At 46.9% G+C, this 24,026-nt stretch overlaps 1 protein-coding gene and 1 long non-coding RNA gene across 7 annotated transcripts in view; one reads left to right on the top strand and one right to left on the bottom strand.

Moving 5' to 3' along the window:
• Nucleotides 1-3,579: 3,579 nt before the first annotated feature.
• LOC148593666 (uncharacterized) lies at nucleotides 3,580-5,200 on the bottom strand. Its single transcript, XR_015913660.1, has 2 exons — nucleotides 5,070-5,200; nucleotides 3,580-3,671 (listed from the first exon to the last, which is right to left on the bottom strand). It is a non-coding gene; the product is annotated as an uncharacterized LOC148593666 (long non-coding RNA).
• Nucleotides 5,017-24,026, top strand: part of CUX1 (cut like homeobox 1) — a 236,915-nt gene continuing 217,905 nt past the window's right edge. For all 6 annotated transcript variants that reach the window (XM_088530092.1, XM_088530090.1, XM_088530089.1 and 3 more), the window contains exon 1: nucleotides 5,017-5,153. In XM_088530092.1, coding sequence (XP_088386218.1) covers nucleotides 5,091-5,153 — 63 coding nt within the window. In that variant the 5' untranslated portion in view covers nucleotides 5,017-5,090. The remainder of the gene's footprint in view (nucleotides 5,154-24,026) is intronic.

Below are 24,026 nucleotides of genomic sequence, written 5' to 3'. Positions count from 1 at the left end.
AGTATACAAGTGTCTCACAGGAGATTTTTATCTTTTTTGACCACAAGCGTTTTACAAAATGGAGAAACTGAGGCAAGCAAAGTGTTTAATGCCACAAGAGGGACCGGCGACAGTCACTGAATTTAGGTCACTGGAGCTCTCCTCCAGAGCTAGCCTCCATAAACCAGCTTCCTACCACATGGGGAGCGGAAAGCAACCATCCCAAATGAAGTTTGGAAAACAAACTGGCATTTAAACTATTTGTACAAATTGGGAGAAATTATCTGGCAGGGACAGAGGTGGAGAGAGCTGCCAGAGGAGCAAGGACAGCGCAAAAGGCTTCTGTCCCCTTGGCCAAGCAGGAAGGGAGAGACTGGGAAAAGCAAGGACTTGACTGAGGAAGGGACTGTACAGAGTGGGTGAGGAATAAAAAGCACTTATTACCAGGAAATGAAACGTGCAAAAAACAATAATAAGGAAACTAATGGAAACCAGTAAAACTAGAGGGGAAAAAAAAAGAGGAAAGGCTTCAAGTAAGGGCAAATAAGGTGGGCATTTTGCCTGGAAATGCAACCCACAAACTTGTCTTCTAGGCCCTTGAGGGAGGAAGAAGATAAATGCCCAGATCAAAAGAGCAGCAGCACAGGCCAGGCAGAAAAGTCCTCGTGGGAGCACACCCTGCCTAGCTGGGACAGGGCACCAGGAGGCTAAAAACCCTCTCATCTCGCAAAAAGCTCCTCTGGTACAGTCTTACACACTGAGGAAAGGAGAAAGGAGCAAGGACAACACTTACGGATTAAGCTGGTATGAGCCATACGCTTACATGTACTCGGTATGAAACGTACTGGCAGCTACAGAGAGTGCATGATCCGATGGGTCCTCTAATTCTTCGGATTGCCTGTGTGTTATTACCTGTGTTGGCCAAAACACGACCGTGCATCTGGATAGAACACACCAAGAGACAAGCAGTTATTGAGCAGGAGCACTGTGAACCTGAAAGACCGACCCAGTTCACCGGGGACATTGGTGGAATCCTTCTACTGGGGTCTTCAGCAACTCCTCCTGCGCGTGGCAGGGAATACGGCTCCCAGCAGGAGTACTGAATGTCGTCACAGGTTTTTGTTGGTATGGGTTAATCCACAAATCCTCCAAGAAGATCTGTTGTGGGTTATGCAGGATACTTAGGAACATCCTCAGAGTTAAAGAGCAAGTAACCACACCGCCCAAATTTACCTTGCTTTTAATTGTGGCTGTTTTCCCTGCCCTCTGTGAGAATTGCTTTCTTCTTTTCTGCTTCCCAGCGTGTATACTACACCATAGTCAGGATTCCACTTAAGTCAAAATGACCCTTTCTGTATGATTTGTGCTAAAACTTTTGCAGATTACCTATGAACACAGGAAGCTCTGTGGAAGATCAGAGTCGTTGCCAGTCGTTGCCCCGAGCGGACAGGCTGGGATGGGTGGGCACAGGCACCACTTCTCCCAAGGACTCTCCCAGCTTCCGATTGTCTTCAGCTCGGCTTTTCCCTGAGCCGGCACATGGCACTGTGTCCACATCACCGGCCAAATCCCCTGGCAATTTATACACTGTAAAACCTCTGTCTATCAAAATATATATAAATCAATGCCGAATTAGAGTCACTGACAATAATTGGGAAAAAATATATGATTTGAAAGATTAATATGGGCTTCAATCTTAATTTGGGCTAAATCTCCCAGCAGCGTAAGATATCTGTCTGTCACTGTGCTCCACCATCCCTGCGGAGTCTCACTGTGCAACGGGCACCATGGATGGAGGAAAGCTCTCAAATCCTGCTCAAGGGTGAACAGGAGAAGGATGGGATTTGGGATGAGGCATCCCTTTTCACTGGGCATGGGCGTATGGGGCCAGACAGCCAGAGACAAGCTGCTGTTGAAGAAAATGCAAAACGGGAGCCAGGAAAGTGAGGCAGGAACGGGTGAAACAAGAAGCAGGAAGGGTATGGGGAAGGTACTAGAGCATCTCTGTGACAGGAGCTGTGGTAGAAATCTGCGAGTCAGTTTAAGTGAAAATCAGGAGAAGAAAACAACAGAATCAATGCAGAAAAGACTCGAAGTCATGGTCTTCCTGCAACAAGAAGCACCTCAATTTGCACTGTCCTGGCCAAGGAAATAAGCCAGATTTGGAAAGGTAAAGGGAAGCCTAAGTCCAGTGATTTAAACTGGACTCACGCTCTAAAGTATCTTAATGAATCCAGACTGCTGCCCAGAGGAACAGTTTTGACAATGAATCTTTTCTGACAGGTCTTGGGCCCTTGGAATAAGGGTCCATTTTCCATAATATTCTGGACCATCACACGTGAAGCATAATAACACCAGTTGTCATTGATGGCCCAGTGCAAGTGATAGAGCAAATGTGTTGGTTAAATATCTGTATTAGTGATATTAATAGGGAACAAGTTTTAGTCAGTTATTTTCCTAACTCCTAAAAGGCTACCTGTTTGATCATACTTGGAAGAAGATGAAAAAGAAATCTAAATAACATATTAAAAAATATTTTGGATGTAGAAAGCACTGTTTAAGCACTATTAGTTATTGCCATCATTTTAGATATAAACTTCAAAAATACTGTACTTACTTTTTCAGTATTGTGTTAGCACATGCCGAAAGAAGTTAGCATTTACACAGATCAAATCTAACCTTAAGAAAATACTTCAGGTTCCCTCAGACAAACACATGGGACTGGCTTCTCAAAACATGTTAATCCAAGAAAACTTCATTCTAGCTGCCTTGTTGCCAGGGTGCACCCAGCTTTCAAGGGTCTTCCTTCCATCTCGCATGGGTACAATTCAGCAGAAACATAAAAGAAATCACCGTCTACCCTGCAGGCTGCAGAATGCAGCCCTAAGAAATGTAGTGCTTTGAGAGAGCAGAGCTGTCAAGCGAGATTTCCTTGGGCTTGCTGCCACGCAAAATGGCAAGGAAGGGACTTGATCCTGCACCAAAGATGATAGGAATTACAGGTACTCAGCATTTGTCTTCTGGCAGAGTAAAGGCTTCTCAGTGCTTCCTAAAATCAGCTGTACTGTTTATTCTCATTCAAAATGATAGAGCTAAAAGCTTTGGTACCTAGCCACACAGCTTTTATTTCAAATTGGCAATAATGTGACAAGATGTAACTCCTGCAAAGAGATTAAACTAATGTTAAAAATATCATAAAATATTATTTATATCAGGATTCATTTGCTACCCCATATGACAATCATTCCTAGTTCTTGACAGATATAAACCTCTGCTTAACACATTAGTATCATAAATATTACCAGATATAACACTGTAATTTAATACCTACCAAATGTATTTTAAAATATTGCTCAATTGAAAACTTGGGATTTTAACCAGATGTGTTTCCAGAAAATGATTCAGGTCAGATGCTTTTTTTCTTTGCCTTTGTGTGTGTGTGTGTGTGCATGTATGTTCAAAGCGGAGCATCGCCGTGTGATTTATTGTATGAGGACTGGACCCAAGGCAGCCCCGTGATACTTCATGCTTGAGGCTTCCACACCTGCAGTCCAAACTAACAAGAGAAACGTCTCCGTGGCACGGCAGGAGTCTTTGAAACGTCTCTTTGCAGTTGCCTGGACACAGAACAGACTGGTAGAGCCGGGAGACGGCGGCACGAGGGCGAAGGCAGCAACTCCGGCCTCTTTCATCTAGAAAGGGGGGACCGTGGAGAGATTAGAGAAAAGGATTTTGATTAGATCACTGGAATGTGAAATGATGCTTTCCAGGATTAAACCCTTATTTTAGAGCTCCCAAACCGGTTACGTCGTTAGTCACAGTGTGGAGGCTGGCGCGGAGGAGCCCGCGGCCTCCCGGGGGGCAGGCGGCCCCCGCGCGCGGCCCTGGCGGCGACGCAGCTCCCACCGCGCTGCCGCGGCGGCCGTTTCGCCTCCCGCGGCCGCCCGCCTCGCCAGCCGGGCCTGGCGTCTCCACAGCCCAACGCCACCGCGCCAAGCGGCCACCCAGGGGGCTTGCTGGGCTGCTGGCTACTGGGACCATTAATGTAAAAACTGCAATGAGTGTCTCCACGAGGAGCCGCCTCGGCAAAAAGAGCTGGGAGATGGAGGCTGGAATAGGGGTGCTTCCCTGAGAGGGGAAGGACAGCGCGTGCTGGGCAGCGCTCCGCAGCCATTGCCATTTGCGAAGGCAGGGAGCTGTTCCCAAACACTAACCGTCTGCCTTCAGAGCGCTTCAAACGCGGTCTGAGGGACCCTGCTGTCCCTCAGGATGTGGGATACATTTTCCTTTTAGAGGTGGGGTGCACAACAGCGAAAGCAGCAGCATTTGGGAAAACACAGTGCACCTTCGTGGTTCCATTGGGAACAGGTACAGGCTGCACAGTGCTTGTTTCCCAGCAAGGAAATAAGAACTGTTTTTACAGTGTTTTCTTGGATAACGTATTTAGGGAGTGTGTATGTTTGGTTAAGGGACAAGCGTGGTTGGAGGCTCTACTTCCTGGGAAGGGGAACGCTCGCGCTGTTGGGACCACCACTGTGCTGGGCACCCGTGCGTCCCTGTGGCTGCCGCTCTGCATCCCAGCGCACCCATCCCGCTCAGTCGCCCCACGCACAAGGCCTGGGCTGCATTTACATAAATCCCTTTTAAAGACACATCCGCGCCGCCCTGGACGCAAGAATCAGGCTGCCTTGAACGCACTTTTTGCCTGCTTTATTTTATTTTTTCACTGTTGTTTCCCCTGAACTTGTCTAATTTTAGGCCCCCGCCCCGCCGGCGCCGGGGGCCCGCGAGCGGCGCGGCGCCCCCCCGGCAGCGCCGCCATGGCTGCCCGCGCCTCTCCTCACACACCCGCGGCGGGAGCGCGCGCGGCGCCCCCTCCCGCCACCCCCCCCCGCCGGGCGCGCGCGGGGCTCCGCTCCGCAGCGGGCGCGCGCTCCAGGCCGGGATTTGCGCGCTCCCCGCCCGCCTCCCTCCTTCCCTCCCTCGCTCCCTCCCCGCTGCCTCCCTCCCTCCCCCTGCCCCCCCCGCCCCTCCTCCCCCTCCCTCGCGGCTCCTGAACTCCAGCCCCTCGCTCTCTATCAGCCGCTCACTCTGTCTCAATATGTCTCAAGATGGCGGCCAATGTGGGATCGATGTTTCAATATTGGAAGCGCTTTGATTTACAGCAGCTGCAGGTCAGGCTCCCGCGCTCGCCGCACCGGCCGCGCCGCGCCGACGGACCCCCCCTTCCCCCCCTCCCCTTCTCCGCCTTCCCCGGGGCCCGGCCTCCCCCCTCCTCCTCCTGCCGCTGCCGGCCTGGAGGGAGCCCCCCGCGCGGCGCGGCCGCGGCGCCCCGCGCCCGCCGCCGATCACCGGCCGCATCGGAAATTGATCCTCTTTGTTCAATTCATCGATCAGCCCAAGATGGCGCCGGAGCCGCTGCCGGGGCTGCCGCCGCTTCGCCGGCTCCGTCCCGGGCTGCGCTCGCTGCCGCTTCCCCTTCCCCCGCGGCGGCGCGGGCCGTGCGGGGCAGCGGCGGCGGCGGCCGCTCCCTGCCCTCGCCTCCCCGCCCGCCGCCGCTTCCCCCCCCCGGCGCCGCCGCCGCCGCTCACCGGGAGCCGCGGAAAGTTTCCCGAGTGCTGGGACTTTGTGCGCGGGGGCGCGGGGAGCCGCGGCGCGCGGGGGCTGGGGGCGCTGTGGTGCCGGCGACACGGGCGCCGCTCCGCGCCGGCCCCCCCGGTCCCCCCGGCGGGCAGGGGGCCCCGCCGCGACGCTGCCCCGGCGGCGTCTGCCGGGCGCCCGGGGGGGTGGTGGGTGCAGCGCGGGCAGCGGCGCCGCCGCCGCCGGAGAAAGTCGCTGCGGAGCCCGCGGCGAGGCCGGTGCGCGCGGGAGGCGGCGCGGGGGGAGGTTGTCAACCGGCGCCCGGGCAGCGCGGAGCGGAGCGGCCCCCACGCGGGACCCGCCGCGCTCAGGTGCAGCAGCCGCCGCGCGCTCGAGTAGCGTTTGCTGCCGTGGGCTCCCCCCGCCTCCCCCTTCCTCTTTTCTCGAGCGTTTTATTGTTTCTTTTAAAGCTTTTGGATTAAGGTAGACTTGGCTGAACTTTCCGAACTTGAAAGGATTCTTAATAGTGACCCGGAATACCGACAGGAATACGGGGGGAATGAGATCCAGATGTAGGGTTGTATAAAATAAAACGGATTAAATTAAGATGTGTTTAAGCAGGGTCTGACATCTCTAATTGTGTGTTTGGGGGGTGCTTTTTTTATTTTTGCCTCCGTGTGTGCGTTTTTGTGCTTATTGCGCGTAGGAAAATAAACACTCCTAACGTCACTTCCACGGTGTTGCGCTCGACGTGGAGAAAGTCTAAATATTCCCTGTAAAAATAAAGCCCTCAGAAACGCTTATTGATTAAAACATATTACTCTAAAGTATCCGTCTTGTAAATTAAATTCTAAAACGTAATGAACGCAGCCAAATGGCATTTTGATAGATTGCTCCGTTCTGTTTTTAGTAAAAAATAGCTCACTTTTATAATAATTTAATTCCGGTGCATACTGTAAAACCTGTTGTGGAGTATCGCCATGCACACCTCCACCTCGGTGTCGGCAGAGCCCGTGTGGCACCGAGGGAGCCGGTGGCTTCGTCCCTGCGGCGCGCGGTCCCCGCGCTCGTGCCCTGCGTTGGGGACCCGCGGGTCCTTCCGTGTGTTGCGGCCGGTCGCCGTTTGGCCGATGGAGCCTCCGCATCCGCGTGCAAGGAACTTTGTGCGTGCGCCGTCCCCGGTGAGGTGCAGAGATCACCTTCCGTCTCTGCGCGTGGTTAATTTGTTTCAAACTAGCTTTTTATTTATTTTTTTTTAATCCACCCGTCTGCACGAAGAGGTAGTGTAATATTTACTCCCACTTGCAGATGAAGCAATATGCTATAAAAACTGTCAGTGGCGAGTATGAAGTTCAGCGTTGCGGGGTTGTCCGTGGCACCGCCGGCCTCCCATCATTCGTTTGTGCTAATGCAGTTGGAGGCTCTCATTGCACACGCACAGAAAGTTGTTTTTGCGTGCACGTTTGTTACCATTTTCCAGGGAAAAAGCTCAGGGATTTATGTTTAACATAGTTCCACCTGTGCCCTGTCAAGCAGAACTCCTGTAACTCTGCATCTAGCTGGTTTCAAAGCTGTTGTTTTTGTGCTTAAAAGTTGTAAGAAGCTGAGAATGGGACTGTTCAGTCCCGTGTTTCTGGCAGCAGAACGACACGCATGCTGTCTGTTCTAACTTCCTCTTCTAGGGTCTGTTCGAAGAAGACATTTAGCCGTTGATGAGCTTTGACCTGCCTCGTAACGTTAAGCAGCAAGTTTCTCAAGGTTGTATTGATATTAATTAAAAACAGAGCCAAGGACACTTTAGGGTCTGAGTCTTTTAATTATTTATTTTCTTTCACTAGATAACTTCTTGTTTATAGGGAGAAAGATTTCAAAAGTTGGGGACAGGAATTAAATAACTCGAAACTTGAATTAAAGAACCGAAAGCTCTTCTTAGGCATGGGCTATGAGATGCGATAATCACAGTTTCCTACAGGTAGCAAACAGGGCTCTGCACTTGAGCCTGCATCTTAAGCGCAGGCAGCTGAATATTTAGCCCATTTTTCTAGGTAACTTTCTTATAGCTTTGTTTCCTAAAAAATGCTGAAAATAGCATGACATCACTTCTGCACCCGCTTGCCACATGGCTGAGGGAGGACCTGTGTTGGATAACTGCTAGCGAGTGAGTCATAGAGAGGACGGACCCTCGGAAGCCCTGGCAGTCGTGACAGGACGTGTGATTTAAATTGCCGCAGAAACGCGGTTGTCCCAAGGAGAAATAACCGCGTCTCTCCTTGGGAAACGCTCGTGGGATCAGACTTGGCTAGACATAACGTGGCACGCAGGTAACCTGGAGTTGCGTGGTCCTGGTTCAAGGCTGTAGTTTTTGGTGTCACTTGTTCGCTGTCATCTTCTCCGTAAAAAACCTTGGCTGGTGAACGGGATAACACATTCCCGCGGGTACAGCCCACACTCCTGCTCAAGGTGCTGCTGGTAGTTATGAATATATATATTACACAGGACATAGGTGGTCCTGCTGTATCTTTCTGACTAGTGTTGTATGTTTAGGTCTAGCTTGGATCTCAGCTCTCCGTTGAGTTTGCAGGATGAATGGAAAAAGTTAATGCTCTCTGAAAACTAAATGAACTATGTGTTGAAGCGTTGTGACAATGAACGCGAATCTCAAAATGTCACCGTAGCTTTTTAGGACAGGCACACATACACGAAAACAAATGCAGTTACTAACTGTAGAACCGAGCTATGTAACTTGGTGCAGTCAAACGAGGGAGTTAAAATCTAAAGCTGAATCTTGCTTGTGCCTTTTTTCTTTCTTTCTTTCTTCTATTTTTTTAAAAGTCTCAACCCAGTATTGCGTCGTATATGATTAAAGTAAGGATGGAGTGCATTAGTTCTTTGTATGCTGCAACTAATTGTTTAAGGTAAATCACTGATCTTATAACATTACAAAATTTGTAACAAAGTCTGGAAAAAACTAAGTAGTAATGAGTAGCATTTAAATACTGAAGCTATTCTACTATTTAATTAGAAACAGGTGGAATTCTTGGCATCCTTTTAGCTGGATCTGATTGTACCAGAACACAGGCTGACTCGCTTTTAGCGAAGGAGTTAACGTGCTTCATCAAAAATGGAATTAAGAGATCCCAATCTTAGTGTTACTTTCGTTTATCCATACAAGTCGCTGTAGAGCTGGAAGCGTTGTGTACTCGGAGGACAGAAACGGTATCGTTAGTTGTGGTCGTCATCTGGACGTCAAGAGAAGAGCCTTCAGCTACTGCAGATAGATTTCTGCTCCCCCCCATGCCTGATGGGGATGCAGAGTGGAGGCAGCTCAGCAGTTCTGCAGGAGATGCAGTACAGGGAGGTTCAAGGGGTGCACATACCTGAACATCGGGGTGCCGCTGCTCGCCTGCTCTGGTGGCCGTCACGGTGTCCCCAAAAGCCCAGGCCTTCCTGCTCCTGGAGGCCAGAAGGGCTCCCGGGCAGGCCGTGGGGCAGGCGCTGGAGGGCCGGCTGGGGCTGCGCTGCCGCCCGCGCCGCTCGGCCTGCGGAGGCTGCCTGCGATCCTGCACCACGGAAAGGATTGTGTAAAACCCCTTTCTTCTCCGATGAAATACTGTCCATGTGAAGCATGGCAGAAGTGGTGTATGTTTTCATTAGTCTGCTCTTAGGCCAAGTTTGTGGTTAATCTATTGAAAAATGCAGTAATGAGGACTCAGAATATGGTAACAGTTGGGATTTTTCTGAACTAGATTGCACTGCTTGGCTGTATATAACAATACCAAATAAGTAATGGATAAAGCATTTGTTATAGAAACAAATTATATGCAATCCGAAATTCCAGTGAACAGTTATTCTTTATTTGCTAGCTAATTTGTAATGCAAAAAGTGGATGTAGAAAAATGCTTAATCCCAAGTTTCAGTATGATCTCAGTAAAGCTGAAAATAAAGGTAGTTTATTTGCAGGATAAAGAACAGATACATATATGCATGTTTCTTACTTTTTTTTAAAGACATTATGCTGGCAATACTCATGGACTCGGGATTCTTTTTATACAAGCAGGATAGGATATCCTGGCCAGGGTATTCAGGATTCTCCTGTGTGTCTTCTTTATATCTTGCTGCTTACTTATCTAGTGCTGGGCTGTGTCCCACATGCTTCAGATTGAAAATACGGCATTTTCTGGGTTCAGGCTATAGTGTTAACTGTTCCTGCCCAGCTACAGGAGTATGGGAAGAAGACCTGGACCTGTGTGGGGGAAAGCTGGAAGGGAGCAGTTTGCAGAACACGGGAAGTCTAGGGCACAGGAGATGCGTGCAGGATGCTCATGTGTCAGGTGTAGTGCTGAACTTACCAGCAAAGATGAGAGAAAATGATGAGACCTCACAACTTTAATTTATGGGATTTGTTAATTGGTAAGGATGAGATAAATCTTACTCGTTTTGTTCTTCACTAGCTTCTGTTTTCTCTGGTTTGACAATGCAAATATATCAGTTGTTTCTGCAATCAATTATATTAGAAAAAAATATATTGCAGTGTTTGGGTTGCAAATCACATAGAAATCCAAGTAAATAAGTGAATGTTAACAGAGTTATTTTTTATAAAAGACTAAACACAAAGGGTACAAATGTTGGATGCAGATTGCTGCCTGCAACAGAGGTCTTCCCTGTTGTCAGCTAATACTTGCATTGCTTAGCGAGGAGTAGGCAGCAAAGAATCTGTACTGAATCCCCAACTGTTCCCTGAGTCATGTTTGACTGTAGCAAACCCCAGCAGTTCGCACTGTGCTATAGCTTGGTCAATTCTCTCGTTTATTGGAGTAAATATTTCAGCATGAATACATTTGTTTCTTGGTATGAAGGTGTTAAAACCAGGCAAGAACCTGAAGTTTCTGTGCTGATGTGTTACAGCAGACATAGTTTTGAAGCTCAAGTCTTCTAGAGTAATATTTTCTAATAGCTGTTTGCCTTCCTGGCTGTTTACTGGCTTCCTTGCCTTGGAATAATTTAGTCTACATGTGGGGTAATAAGGAAGTTTCTTGTGAGAGCTGAGTTGCACTTTCATTTTAAGAGGTGGAGGGAGGAGAGTTGGCTTGGGACTTGTCTGCTTCCTGATCAGGTTTATGGATCCTGAGCGATCTGCGCTGGAAAAACACAGATAAAGACTGCCCTTACATCAAAAAGCTCAGCAGCAGATTCACACAGATATTTCAGCTCCTTTATTTAGATGCTTTAAATTCCCACGTATCTTTGTGGGTCTGGCTCTGAGCTTTTTAAGGCACGTAGCGGTACAGGCCATAGCTGCTGCGGAGGCTTTTCCAGATGAGCTTACGGACCAGAGCAGAGCCTCCTCCTTGTGTCTTAGCTTTTGAAAACCTCTCCCAAAGAATAAAGCAATTCAGTAGCATCTGAAAATGCCAGCACAAGGTTCCTGTTTGTGAACGATGCAAAAATTGGGGCCAAAGTCCTGGTAAATGGCTGGACTGATGTTGCAGGGAAGACTTACCCTTCACTTGCCTGAATTGAGTGGTCAGATGCATTTGGCTGGCAGTCAGATGTGCCCTGGCCTGGAGTGCGAGCAGCTGTGCAGGTGAGACCAGTTGTGTTGTAATTCCTGCTAAAATGGGAAGGCCTCTCTTGAGCTAGGGAGGCTGGAGGCTCCTGTGCTGCTTTGATGCCACTTTATGGTGAGATTTCTGTATGTGTGCGGGAACCTCCATCGCTGCCGGTGCTAATGTGCTTATGTTAGAGCTCTTTCCTTGCTCAGGCCTCAGTCTGGGGCTTGTCTGTGACAAACTGAGCAGCACAACGTTGCAGGGAACCAGAAATAAACCAAGACAGCGCATGGGAGGGGGAATGTCGCTGCCCGAGAGCTCGATGGATTAGAGGGAAGTGGTGAAGAAAGGAAGGAGTTAAGGAGCAAGCATAAGCCCTAGGACTTGGAAATGAAACTTCTTCTTACAGCATTGTTGGGAGGAGAAAGAGCCCATTTCGGACATTATATAAATATTGGGCAGTGCGGCTGGGGAGCATGGAGGGTCTCCCTAGACACGCACGGTTGCAGCACTGCAATCAGCTCACCTGCGCTCCCGGCCGTTATAAAAGGATAGCCTGAGGTTCACCACGGAGCCGTTCCTGTGGGAACGGCCTGGGAAGATCCCTGCGCCAGATACCAGGGTGACGGCCTGGCTTTGTGGAGCGTGCTGACAGCTCTAGTGCTGTCCCGGGACAAGTAGGTTTCACGCTCGTGTTCAAGTCAAATAATCTTTTAATCGCGGAGTTGTCTTTTCAGGCACTGTGTATGGTAGAAATGTTCTCATTGCCCTTACTTAGAAAGAAATCAAAAAGTGCTTTAATAATTTTTTACTTCTTTCTTGATAAATGGAGACTTGTACTAAGTGTATCTTAGGGGCAGAAAGGCCTCTTCTTTTGCATGAGAATATCCTGGCTTATTTTTAGGGAAACTACACTGCAAAACTAAAATGTAGTGCTGCACATAGTGAAAAGTAATAGAGCATTGAGGAGTTGAGTCTGATTCCTTCTGCATTCTTTGATGCTTCTGTTAGATACTTGGTATTTCATGGTGTTACTGTTACGTTATTTTAAGAAAAACAAAAGGATTTGTCTTACCGAAGTGTGCTTTAAATACACGGGTGTGTTTAAAGGGGGAGATTTTGGGTGCATCAAGTCACCCCAAATCTCTACCCTTGCTTTGGCAGTGATGCTTGGCAGGGGCTGCTCCTAACACACCAGGCCTGCAGTTGGTTCAGATGGGGGCTGCTGGATGGTTGCTCGTAGGAATGCCTGGGAAACACTGGGATTCCCGCGGCGTGGGCTGTTCCGTGTGTCTGTCCGGGGCTGTGTGCGTGGGGCCCGCAGGCCACGTCGCCGGCACAGCTCCTGTAGCTCTCCATCTGCAGAACATGATAACGCTCCTGCCCCGTCTTTGTGAAGCCCTTTGAGATACAAGATTAGGACTTGCTACTCTTTATTGCTGCTACTTAATTCCGTGTTGCGGATAAAAAAAAGAATCGGTTATTGTTACATCTTTCTGTGCCTCTGTTGGTTTTCTTTTTCAATGAGGATGACAGGATGTTCTACTGCTCTCTGTATTTTTCAGGCTTGTTGGAAGCAGTAGAAATGAATGTGGGGGGCAGGGGGAACCTGAGCAGTTGGGTGTCCCTGGAGTATTGTTGATGATTGGTACCAAATGACTGGGAGAAAATGTTTCCCACAAGTGGTTCTAGTGGTTCTTCTTTTAAAACATCCCTGTGTGCTTTTTGGAGGAGTGTTGGAAGGCAAGACATGCAACTGATCAAATGTCTCTTCTGATTTTTTTTTTTTAATCTTTAGTGTATTAAAGGCTGCTTAAATTTTACATTATAAGCATGCAGTGAAATAAATGTTGAACTTACCGTTCAGCAGTTTGTGGTTGCGTCACGTCGAACTGCAATCCTTGGCTAACTGCAGGCAGCAATCGGAAGCAGATCCCCGTTTCGCAAACGCCGCCGGGCCGTCGCGCTCTTGTTGCACGAGGCTCTCCAGGAGTCGGGAGGGTTTTAGCCGAGCTGCTCTCTGGTGGCTGCGGTGACGGCGAGACGCAGCGTGTGACCCCCTGGCCGGCAAGAGGGGCGCGCGCAGAGCGACCTGGTCCCCGGGCGCACGTGATGTGGTGGCTCGAGCCTCTCCCTTTCATTCCTCATCCAAACCGTGCGGCTCCTGCAGTCGGAGTATTGATACCGCCGGCTTCGGGCGGTGTGCAGGCACGGGTTGTGATTTAGATGCCTGCTTGTGCCCTCAGAAGTGTTGGTCACGCGCTGGCTCCCTGGGCACTCGCGCTGGGGAAGGTCCGTGCTTGGTGCGGCGCTTCCAGCGGGGCTCACAGGATGCCCAGCGGCAAATGAGCCCCATCCCTGTCAGTGCCATGCAGAGCCCCCAGTTCAGGGCAGCATTGGCCCAGGTGCTTAATTTTTAGCATGTGCAAAGTCTTAGTCCTCTAACTGTTGGGAATCACTTGTCCTTTAGCATGGATCAATGGTGGAGCTGGGAATAGGGACAAATTTCCGGAGCCTTTCCCTGTGATTCACAGCTGTATACACGGACTACTCACTCTTTACCTCATGTTTGCAAGTAACTTCCTGCTGCCTCTTGCTTAGTTGATGCAAAATATGTGAAATGTCATTGGAGGAGCTCAATAAAATTTAAACTTGTAATGTGTTTTGTCTGTAATTATTTTTCGCTTTATTTTTATTGGGTATTTATGCTTTTTAATACATGTGCATGGCAAAGTAAATTTGGTATCATATTAGCAGAGATGTTCATTTCATTTTCAGATATAAATAAAATGTACCCTTTGTGATCTGAAATATGATAATGTTAATTTTGTCAGCAAACTGCACATCTATTTTTGTATTGCAACTTTTTGTGCATGTTAATGTTGATAGCACTCAAATAACTTTGGTTTGGTATGTCTGGTATGAGCATAGTTGCTTTTCTAATATTAATTGTGGAGATGGGATAATATTAAACATTTAAAACAAAGAGCCAGTAGTCTTGTGATTGATTTTCTGTGGGGAGACGTCTGTACAGAGTTGCTTACACAATTGTAACCTTGATTTCTTTTATGGGAGCACAAGAAGTGTTTGATGTGTTTTTAAAAATGTCCTGAGTACTCTGATTTCTGCTCTCCCCTGGCTCCCAGCTCTGTCGTGTCCCTTTCGGGAGGGCTGCCTTTCTTTTGCTTGTAGGTTTCTGCATGTTTTCCTTTGCAGGGAGTCTTGCTATCAAAATTCTTAGGGTATTGGAAAAGGACAGCTTGTTAATATTGTGTCTTCAGCTCATCTACCTGTTGCTGTTCACAACACCCTAATCCTTTTCTCAAGCAAATACACTTTATACCCCAATTTACTGCTGTTATACTCAGCAAAATCTTTTTTTCTTTCCCCTCTGTAAGTACTTGCTGCTTTGTAGGCATAACCTCTAGGCTGGGTTCTCTTATAGCTGCTCAGGAGGAGAATGAGGAGGGAGAGCGGAGTCTGCGGGCAGCCCGAGCGTGTCCTAGTAACAAAGCTGAGCTTTGCCAGGCCAAATCTCCATCCCGGGCCAGGGGTGCTGCGTGTGCCACGGAAGTCCTCGGGCCCAGCAAGACTGGGGTTGTAGCCCCAACTGTTTTACAGCAGAAATGGAATCAACTGAAATGCTCTTAGAAAGCCAGGGCCTTGATTTTTTTGTATAAACCATTGCTCTTTTATCTTTTTTTTTTTTCAAGAAGACCTGTTCCCCAAGAAGACCTGGTTTCATTTATTTGTGTGTGTGTGTGTATATATATATATATATATATATATATGTGTGTGTGTGTGTGTGTAGGTGAGGGCTGATGATCCCCTGATTGAAAAGTTGTCTTGAAAAGCTACATTATTCTGCTGTGTGTCTTCTGATACTTGTTTCTCTCTGTACTGCGTGCCATAAACTTACTTTTTTTGTGCTATATTCAATACAGCACAAACGATTACAACTTCACACATGCTCTGCTGTGATCAGTGGGTTTCAGATAAGAAATTAGAGTCCGTTAGCATCTGAGATGGTCTGTCATATCCTGAGAGGAGTTAGTTCTTTAATGTGCCGTGTCTTATACCATGCTAAGTAAAAGTTGATTAATGTCACTATCTGGGATTTTCCATCCTGTAAATAGGCCTTGAAGTCTAAAATTGGAACTGTGAAAACCTGCTTTAGATAGGATTAAGAAAAAGGACTTGGTAGTTGAGATTGCACTCAGAATCTGAGAAACTGAGGCCCCAAAGCTACTGCAGGGGCTGTTTTTTAAAGATAATCTCCCTACAGAGGCTTAAAAGTTGTCCGGAGCCCGGAGCGCCTCTGCGCTGTCGGTCGGTGCTGCCGCGCCGGGTGCTCTCTGTATTTGGCTCCTGTACCAAAGGTTGTTGCGTCTTAAGTCTTGTGGGTTTGCAACTTCTGATGCTCTCCAGGACCTTTCCGGGTGTAAGGGGATGGCAGGGAGATGTTGGGCACCGCAGGGTTGGACCAGTAGGCAAATATGGAGGCTCCTGATAGCCGAAGGTGATCAGTATTAAGCTTGTTTTTCATCTTTTAAGTGAACTTAGTTTCCGTACAGATAGATTGAATGGCAGCGGGTAGCATAGCAGGCATGGCTGGTTCAGAAAAACCACCTACTGCTATTGTTTTAGGGCATTCACTGCTCTTTATGTTATTTGCCTCGATATGTCGTGGCAAAAGGCAGCCATACATCACTGTGTTTTTACGCCCTATTTATTTGCTGTAATAATTTCAGCAAGCGGTTGTGAAGGTAATTTCAGTGGTAGGAAACGCTGCTCCTCGCGCGGGTTTTGAGCATGCTGCCGCTTGGCAGCAGCCCCTGCACAGGGCTCCCTGATTGTCAGCTCTTCATTATAAATTTACTTTCTAAACGCTGACTTAAGGGCTGATGCTTTGTTTGTTTAACTGTCAGTTACACCAGCATGGAGGCCTAATAAAAACCTCTCAGATCTTTCTCTTGAATTAGGCCATCCTTACCTAGCTCGGCGACTGCAACAAGATCGTTTTCTTTTGCGCAGAACCCCCCACTTATGGCATCTTCTGATACTTTCTCCTCGATGTGACAGTGCTTAGTGCTCTGCCAGAAGGTCACTGTAATGTTTTAATTGGATTCTTTCGGCTGCAAGGAATATAAAAATATAGGATTATTGGCAGAGTGGCTTTGCTCTTAAAGGGGCCTCAAACACTTGCTGTGTTGTATGTGCAGTAGTGGGTCGGTTTTCCTGCTTGATCAGGGATAATTGATTCTGCTCTGGAAAGCAGCAGCTGGATATTAACTATGGGCCAGGTCACCAGGAGAAGAGAGGAGCAGATCCCTATGATGCTGAGGACCATCCGTGAAGGCAGAACTTTGTCTCCCAAACAGAAGTTTTCCCAGGATCCAAAATTGAACTGTGGAAGGTGCCAAGGGATCTGTCGCAAGTTGGTTTGGTTTTATTCTTCCTCTGAAGCCTTTGAAAAAGGTCGTGGGCAAGAGACAATTAAAGAAACACTTAACTGACCTTGTTAGTGTATTTTTGTGAAATTTTTGTGCTCTGCAGTTATTGCTGTTTTACACAGATGGTTATTGCTGGTTTCCATCTGTTCGTTAAGCAGAAGTAGAGGCAGAAAACGGCAGCCTTAACTGGGTTTTTAACTTTCAGGTTTTATTTCTTCTCTGACCGTGTCAGGTTAATCGGTTGGGTACAGTACGTTGTGGTTTCAAGGAAAGGAGATCAAAGTGGGAACGCGTCTGCACAATGTGGGTCACGATAGCAGTTTCCTGTGTTTCAGGCACCCTTGTCTTTGAACAGTCCTCAGGTAGCACGATACGATACCGCCCTGGCAGGGGGCCAGGCCCGGCCGCGAGTCCAACCAGGACTGACATTACGGAAACCATTTTAGCGAGCGCTTTTTGTCCAGAAGAGATCCTTCAGCTCATGTGTCTGGTTATTTCCAGCTTAACCTTAGTGCTGTCAATATGAATGACTTCACAGCGCCCCGACGGAGTTTCCGCCGTTCTTTCCTAAAATCTGCTCCCTTCAGCTCCCGTGACGGTTGGAAACGTTTGCAGCCTGCACGGGCCGGCTGCCGTCAGGACGGCGCGGCGCGCTCGGGCTGGCACCGCTCTCAGTGGTGATCTTCAGCTTCCCAAAATCTTAAGAATCACAGGACAAGAAGCTCTGTAAAAAGAAGCAGTTGGGTTTTCATCCAATGCAACACAAAGCAAAACAAAAAACTTCTTCAGAGTCCTCTCAGCCTACCCGTGATATGGGGAGAATTTTTCTTTCCCTGCCAAGTCTGTCTGAGCCGGTGGATGATTTGTCCTTGCGTGGCTGTTTGCAGTAGGCAGCGATTTCAGGTGGGATGGAAAATGAGTCGGGCTGCGGTGGGAGAGCTGTTTCCAAGGGGTCTGGACAGGGCACAGAGCAGGCATTTTATTTCTCCGGCTCCTTTGCCAGTTGCTCAACCAGATGTCCTCAGTAGTTTGTGCTCTAAGATGTTAAGTAATTAGATCATTCAGATTCTAGTTAAACATAATTAGAGCCCTGTGTAAACTGAGTGAGGCTGACAGGTTTTATAGGTTGGTCATAGCAAGAATATCAGATGATATAGTTATGCATTAATAAAAAGATTTAAGCCTCCCTGCCCTCAAATAAAGAGGTGTTTAGTCTCCAAATTTAAGTCTTAATTGGAAGTACAATTTATGGAAGTTACTAAAAATGTGTGCAAAGTCTTGCATGTCTCACCCCACAATACACCCCTGTAGTGTGTGCGAGTTGAAGTTGCTTTCTGTGCTCCTGCATTTGAAATTTGAAAGTCTATCAGCAGTTGCTGTGGAAAGTTAAACAAAAAGATACCTGAATTTTGCTTCAGATTTTCTTTTCAACCAGCTTGTACTTAAAATTATTGGTAAGTTGCCCTTAGTGGTGCTCTTTTTGGCCTCTGAGGTGGTTCCCAAGCAGGCAGCCTGCCTGCACTCCACCTTCCCAGCCTCCTTTCCCAGCTCGTGTCCGTCTCGCCGTTCCAGCGCTTTGGAGCCGGGAGGACTCTTGTCGCCTGCCTGCTGTAAACCATCGCGTTTGCCACCAGGTTCCCCACTGCAAGCTGGGCTGCAAACACATGGGTTTCCTTGGTTATCCCTGAAGAGCAGAATGGGAGAGAGCTTCTCTTTAATGCAGACGTCTAGGTAGGTCTTGAGAAGGAACAGAAGGATGTGAAAGGCTGTGGGCACAGGGCTGAAACACGAGCTCTGTGTTGTGGGCGATCCCAGGCATCGGATTAGGGTGTTTTAAAGCTAATTCCTTATAATTTCTCTCCCTTGCTTTGCAGATATGACACATTATTTTGTTGTTTGTTTGCTGGCAGGCGAAACATATTTTCTGAAGGAAAGTGTTAACAGCTATGCTGATGTCTGTCTTCTAAACACTGTCTGAAGGGAAACTGAGTATTTGTCTACATGTATTCACGCTGTGTTGTGCTAGCTACTGAACAAATTAACAAGATGATTCTTGTGTTTTATAGCATGTAAACTTTCTAGATGTTGCAAGAGCCCTAAGTTGAGAGCTAGATGCAGGGTGATCCTTGCTCCATTGAATGCTCTGCAAACAGGTGGTGGTGGCATTTGACAGAACCTAGTTTTTCTTCTTTAGGTCTAGAGCATATGGAGGAAAGAGAAAATGCAATGGAAAACTCAGCTTCACCTAATTAGGGGGATTTTACAGTTAGACTTGGTGAAGAATGAAAAATTGGAAAGCAAAAACCTACAGTTATTTCTTGGTAGTTCTAAATGATTAAGTTGTCTTGCCTGGTACCGAGAGCAGCTCCTTTGCGTGCCCTCCAGAGCTGTTTCGTGCAATAACTTCTCCTGTCCCCTGCAGCCTCTCCCACCACGCGCAGTTATGTCACTTGTGCGATGCTTCGAGCCTTGCTGTCCTGGCTGGAATTTCGAGCCTGTTTCCAAGCTTGTATTTCTCACTTGGCAGCGCATGATGCGGCTGGTGGGCAATCTGCCGTATCCCTTTTTTGTCAAACATCAGAGTTGCTGTCTGACACCGAATCCGGGAATAAGAGCAGGGAGTGGAATAGGAATGGAAATGAAGATATATGCTGAGTGGTTTTGTGCATTTCTCAGTGGTTATTGCTTATGATTGATACTCTGCTCTTGTGGTGATAGACTGAGAAAGGTCTTAAATGTCTACTGTGTTTTCCCCGTTCCTATTCTGAGTGATTAGGATGATCTGGTAAGTGGAAAAATTTCAACTACCTTTTTATATCAAGTATCATATGCTTACAAGCGGGAAAAAAATCAGTTTGAGGAAAATCCCCTTGAGTTCTATGGAGACAAAGCAATTTTATAAAGCTTGGCGTGTGTGTATGTATGTGTGCATGTGTGTTTGTGTAAACACACAAGCTCACACAGGCACAATCTCTTTCCTGGATCAGCTCCCACCATGCAAAATACAACCCTGAAAGCGCCATAATTGATTATGTGCAATAGGAGACAAACAACCAAGATTTTGGGAGAGGGCAGGGTGTGGCCCAGATCTGGCAACACATATAAGGGAAGAACATTACTTTTTCAAAGGCAGGGAAACTTTAAAACCTTGGTCCAAGAGTTAAGGCTGGTTGGGAGAAGGAAAAGAGCGCAGTAAGGCGAGACGTGCCCTTTGTAGGGGGGAGGCGCTGGGGGAGGAATTGGGAGGAAAGAACACGCAAGTTTAGGTTAGTACATGTTCGTGTTCTTCTGGTTTTTTAACTTCATTTGTTTCCCTGGCAGATGTCCCATGGCTTTGAGGCCTTTGTCTGTGTGAGAGAGAACACGAAGGAGGGCTTGGCAGGAGGCGCCCGGCCTGTGCGGAATAGCTGGTAGTCATATTTAGAGTTGGTGTTGTCTCTTGGCATGGGCTGTTTCGGTGGCCGGCGGTGGTTCTGCAGAGACCCGCGCTACCCGGCAGGGCACCGGCTGGGTGCCCCGGGAAGGTCTCCCGTGCAGATGCTCGTGGCTCCTGAGCGGGGCCCGTCAGCCCCGGCGCGCTGGCGCAGCTGCTCCCTCCTCAGTATTAGAGATGCATCTTTCTAATATCTTTATGTAACCTGAGGTATCACATGCGAGCCTGTGCGAAATGACAAGAAACAGCAGTTTAATGCATATCCACCACGGCCAAATTTTTGTAGCATGTCTGTGTATGCTACATCCTCCTTTGAAGGCTCTGCATTCATTTTTAATGATCACGGTAGCTCATTGCTTAATATTATATTCTTTTGATGGACTAAAATTCATTGTGGGGTTGGTCCTGTAGTTGATCTGGTCTGTAGTGAAAGAGGAACAGTGTGTTCTTCTGCCGTGGGGGTTGGACTCTTTTGGTGGCCTTTTACTTTTTCATCTCTAAATGGATGTATAACTCTTTAGCTTTATGCCTTTAAAACACCTGCTATAATTGTTTAGAAATATACTCCATCTCAGCCTTTATTGCTAGCTGTGATTATGCTTCTGGTAACCATCCTTTCTGGTAGACTCATAAAATATAAGTTTCTCATAATAGGATTCCTAAGAGAGTTAAACTATACACACAGTTTAAAGTGCAAGTATGGCTTTTTTGGGGAGAGGAGATTATTCTGCTGTTTTTTGGTACCTTTAGTTGGAGATTTCAGACATTTCTCTTGTCTTCATTAAGTATACGTGTAAGTTAAACAGAACTTATTTTCTGGCTGCTTCTTTGGCAGGAGATACGTTGGGGCCCATTTCTTTGCGTGGTAGCTTAATAGCGCAGTTGAGAATAGGATGCTCAGACAAGTTCTTGAACTTCTAGACAGCATTTCTTTTTATCAGTTAGCACTGTTTATGTGTAAACTGTACAAAGGTGAAAAAATGCTGTTTAAGGTTGCTGATTTAGCAGCTAAGTGTTGTGTGAATATTGAAAAAAAAAAAAGCCGTTGTAGGTTTGTACCTTCAATTTAGGGCTGATCTGGCACTTCCTACTGAAGTGGAGAGTCCTGTGAAACTCTGTAGGATGGGATGGGTGAGTTATTGATATATCTGATCTTGGTAGGAAGTACCATTGGGTAATTCTGCATGCAGGAACCATACCAGAGTTGCTCACTCTCATGGTAGTGCAGGAAAAAGCAGTTAACCAAAGACTGTTGAATTTCATGTATTACCTGGGCCTTGAATTCTTCCAGGCAGCTTCTATCAGCTATTTACATGTTAGCAAAACATGCAAGATTTTGGAAGGGTTGGGAAATTCTAGTTTAACATTGCAAATCAAATTAGTATATTAATTCCTGTAAACTGTTTCTCGAGATTGCAGGACTGAGGAGGTGTTATTTATCGTCGCTTTTTGCTACAGAGTTCCGCCCATGCAAAACTTAGTGCTAAGAGAATTAGACATTTTGGTAGGTGTGGTGTTCTCAAAATCTCAAGTTGAAGAAAAGGTGGTGAATAGTTATTTTGGGGCCCTTTTAAAATATGAAAATAAAATTACTGGAGTTAGTCAATGTTCTTTACATCAGCACCTTTATCCTCAAGGATATTTTGGTATTTCTGCCTTTGAAATTTAGGCTAGACTTCAAAAGGTCGCTGGAATTTCCCAGGAGAAGCAGGGTCCTGGAGGATGATGGAGTTTGGGAGGGCAGAGGAGGTGCGCGCGGGTGGTTGGTGCTGTTGGCCTGCGAGGTCCTTGGGAGGAGGACGCCGGGTCTCACCTCGCGCCGCGGCGGCGGAGCTGCAAAGAGCCTTCTGGTGCCTCGGAAAATGTTCCCGGGACTCAGTTTGCGGGGCCGTTTGCTCCTGCCACCTCTCGCTGCAGAATTTGGATGTGCTGGAATATGGCTGCGAACTCCTGAATTTGCTATTTTTTTAATTATTATTTTCTTTTTAATTTTTAAGCGCAGAGATGCTCATACAAGTACAAAGTCAAATGCTGTGGGATGGCAAATACTATTTTTTTTTTTTAACTAGTTGGCTTGTTGTAGCTGTGTTAGTCTGTGTTGATCAACCCTTTTGGTGTTTGCTGCAGAATTTATTCTAAAAGGCATGGTGGCTCATCCCCGTTGGTGGCAGGCCAAACAGTCTCTGCTGCCAGACTTGGCTCTGGTGCCAGTGCCTTGCTATAGCTCATCTAAGAATATAAGAAGCAAGACTTTTATGTACAGATGGTTTGAAACTTGTTTTTTTTAGATTTCATTCCATTGTTCCTTCATGGTATAGCAAATATTTCTTAGTATATGGTTATTCTTAAGTCATTCTGAACCATATTTGGTTCAACTTCAGTGTCGCCATAAGAATTTGAGTGAAATGCAACTGTTTTGTACGAGTTTGCCTATGCTGTATATTGGTGTAGGTGTGCTTTTTAAAAAGGCACATTTATGTCAAGCCATTTGACCCCCAAACCTGTATATATTCTTCACTTATACAGGATGTAGAAAGCAGACCCCATAAAATAAGTTTGTAGGTCTAAAAATCAGAAAATTGTGGTCACTGACTTTCTTGAAATTATTTCTGAAGCTGTTAATGACATATTTGCAGCTGAAGCAGTGTTTTAACCTAGTTTAATAGACCAAGGAGCCGCATTAGGGGGGTCTGGCTGAGGCTGGATAGTTTGTTTTCCGTACTCATTACAGCCTGTTGATCTTTTGCCAGGAGAAATTTCTAGGTTGTGAATTTGTTTCTGTTGTACACAGACATCTGACATCAGTTGCCTGCTAGCAGGACAGGGCGTAAATAGAAGCGCGGCAGGGTAACCTCAGTGCTCTCCGCTCTTCTCCGTGCTGCAGTATATTGACATTGCAGTAGCTCGTGTTGGCACGGTTCCTCGCGTGGGCCAACGGTGAAGTAGCCTCTGCTTCAGTTCGTGCATGATCCAATCACACAGGAGAGATCCTCACTCTGCATTTGGGCAGTATCAGCCTTTCCGTTCTGTGCGTGGGGTTGGGAGGTCGTTGTACAGACTTACCTTTGAGCGGTGATTTACTCAGCTTCCTCTGTAAGGTTGTAAAGTGCTTAACAATGCAATTAGTGTTAATTTAAGAAAAGCTAAAAGCACTAGTGTTTTTTTTCAACTTAATTGTAAATGCTGGGACAGATTAAGCAGTTTGAACAATAGCAAAGGGTATGGTTCAGAGCTGTTGAATGAGTAAATAAAATAAGCCCTAATACTTGGTGTTTTTGAACCCATTTGTTTATGGACCGTTGAAATGTCCAATAATGAATATACTGCCTTGTTCTGGGCTCATCAGACCCTTGACCAGTTAAGCATGATCAGTGTGAGTCAGTATTTAGATGTCAAACCTGTAAGGAATATTTCACTGCTTTAGGAGTGCTGGTGACTTCAATATGCTGCAGGTCTCTGGAATTCACTTCTCTGCTGCTGCAGATACTGGCAGAATAGTGATTCCTGAGACGAGCATGAAGTAGTGCTGGCTTTCTCGGAATCCTCTCCATTTGCATGGAGGCCGCAGCATTTTATTGAAACATTCACTTAGTTTCTGCGTGTATAAATAGTTGATGTTTTACAAGTTTTTATTAAAAAAAAATGCTTCAGTTAATGGCATGTGTGGACATTCTCCGTCTTTTTTTTTTTTTCCCTATGAAGTTTGGATTTTACCAAAGTATTCACTCAGAAGATAGGAAAGCTCCAAGGAATATCCTCAAGACAGTCCTGACAACCAAATCCATCACTGCCAACGCTCATTCTGGCCCTAGAAGAAGGAAGCACAAGTCTCTCGTTGGGCACTGATCCAATCTAATGGTTTCTTTAGAGTATTGGATGTTGCATGCTGAGTTCCTCCTTTCTAACAAGAAAAAAAACGTTGACTATCTCTGTTTGTAGAAGTAGCTAGAGTAAATTTATAAGTAATTGTTCCTTGTTAGACAAATAAAAGCATCACAGATAGGTGGGGTGTTGTGGAAAACTGCTCTACAG

This window comes from Tinamus guttatus, unplaced genomic scaffold (genome assembly GCF_059628265.1).
Source record: "Tinamus guttatus ecotype Peru unplaced genomic scaffold, ASM5962826v1 Tinamus_guttatus_pri_ptg000356l, whole genome shotgun sequence".
Classification (NCBI taxonomy): domain Eukaryota; kingdom Metazoa; phylum Chordata; class Aves; order Tinamiformes; family Tinamidae; genus Tinamus; species Tinamus guttatus.
The sequence above is the reverse complement of the archived record's forward strand: the minus strand, read 5'-3'. Positions and strand labels throughout refer to the sequence as shown.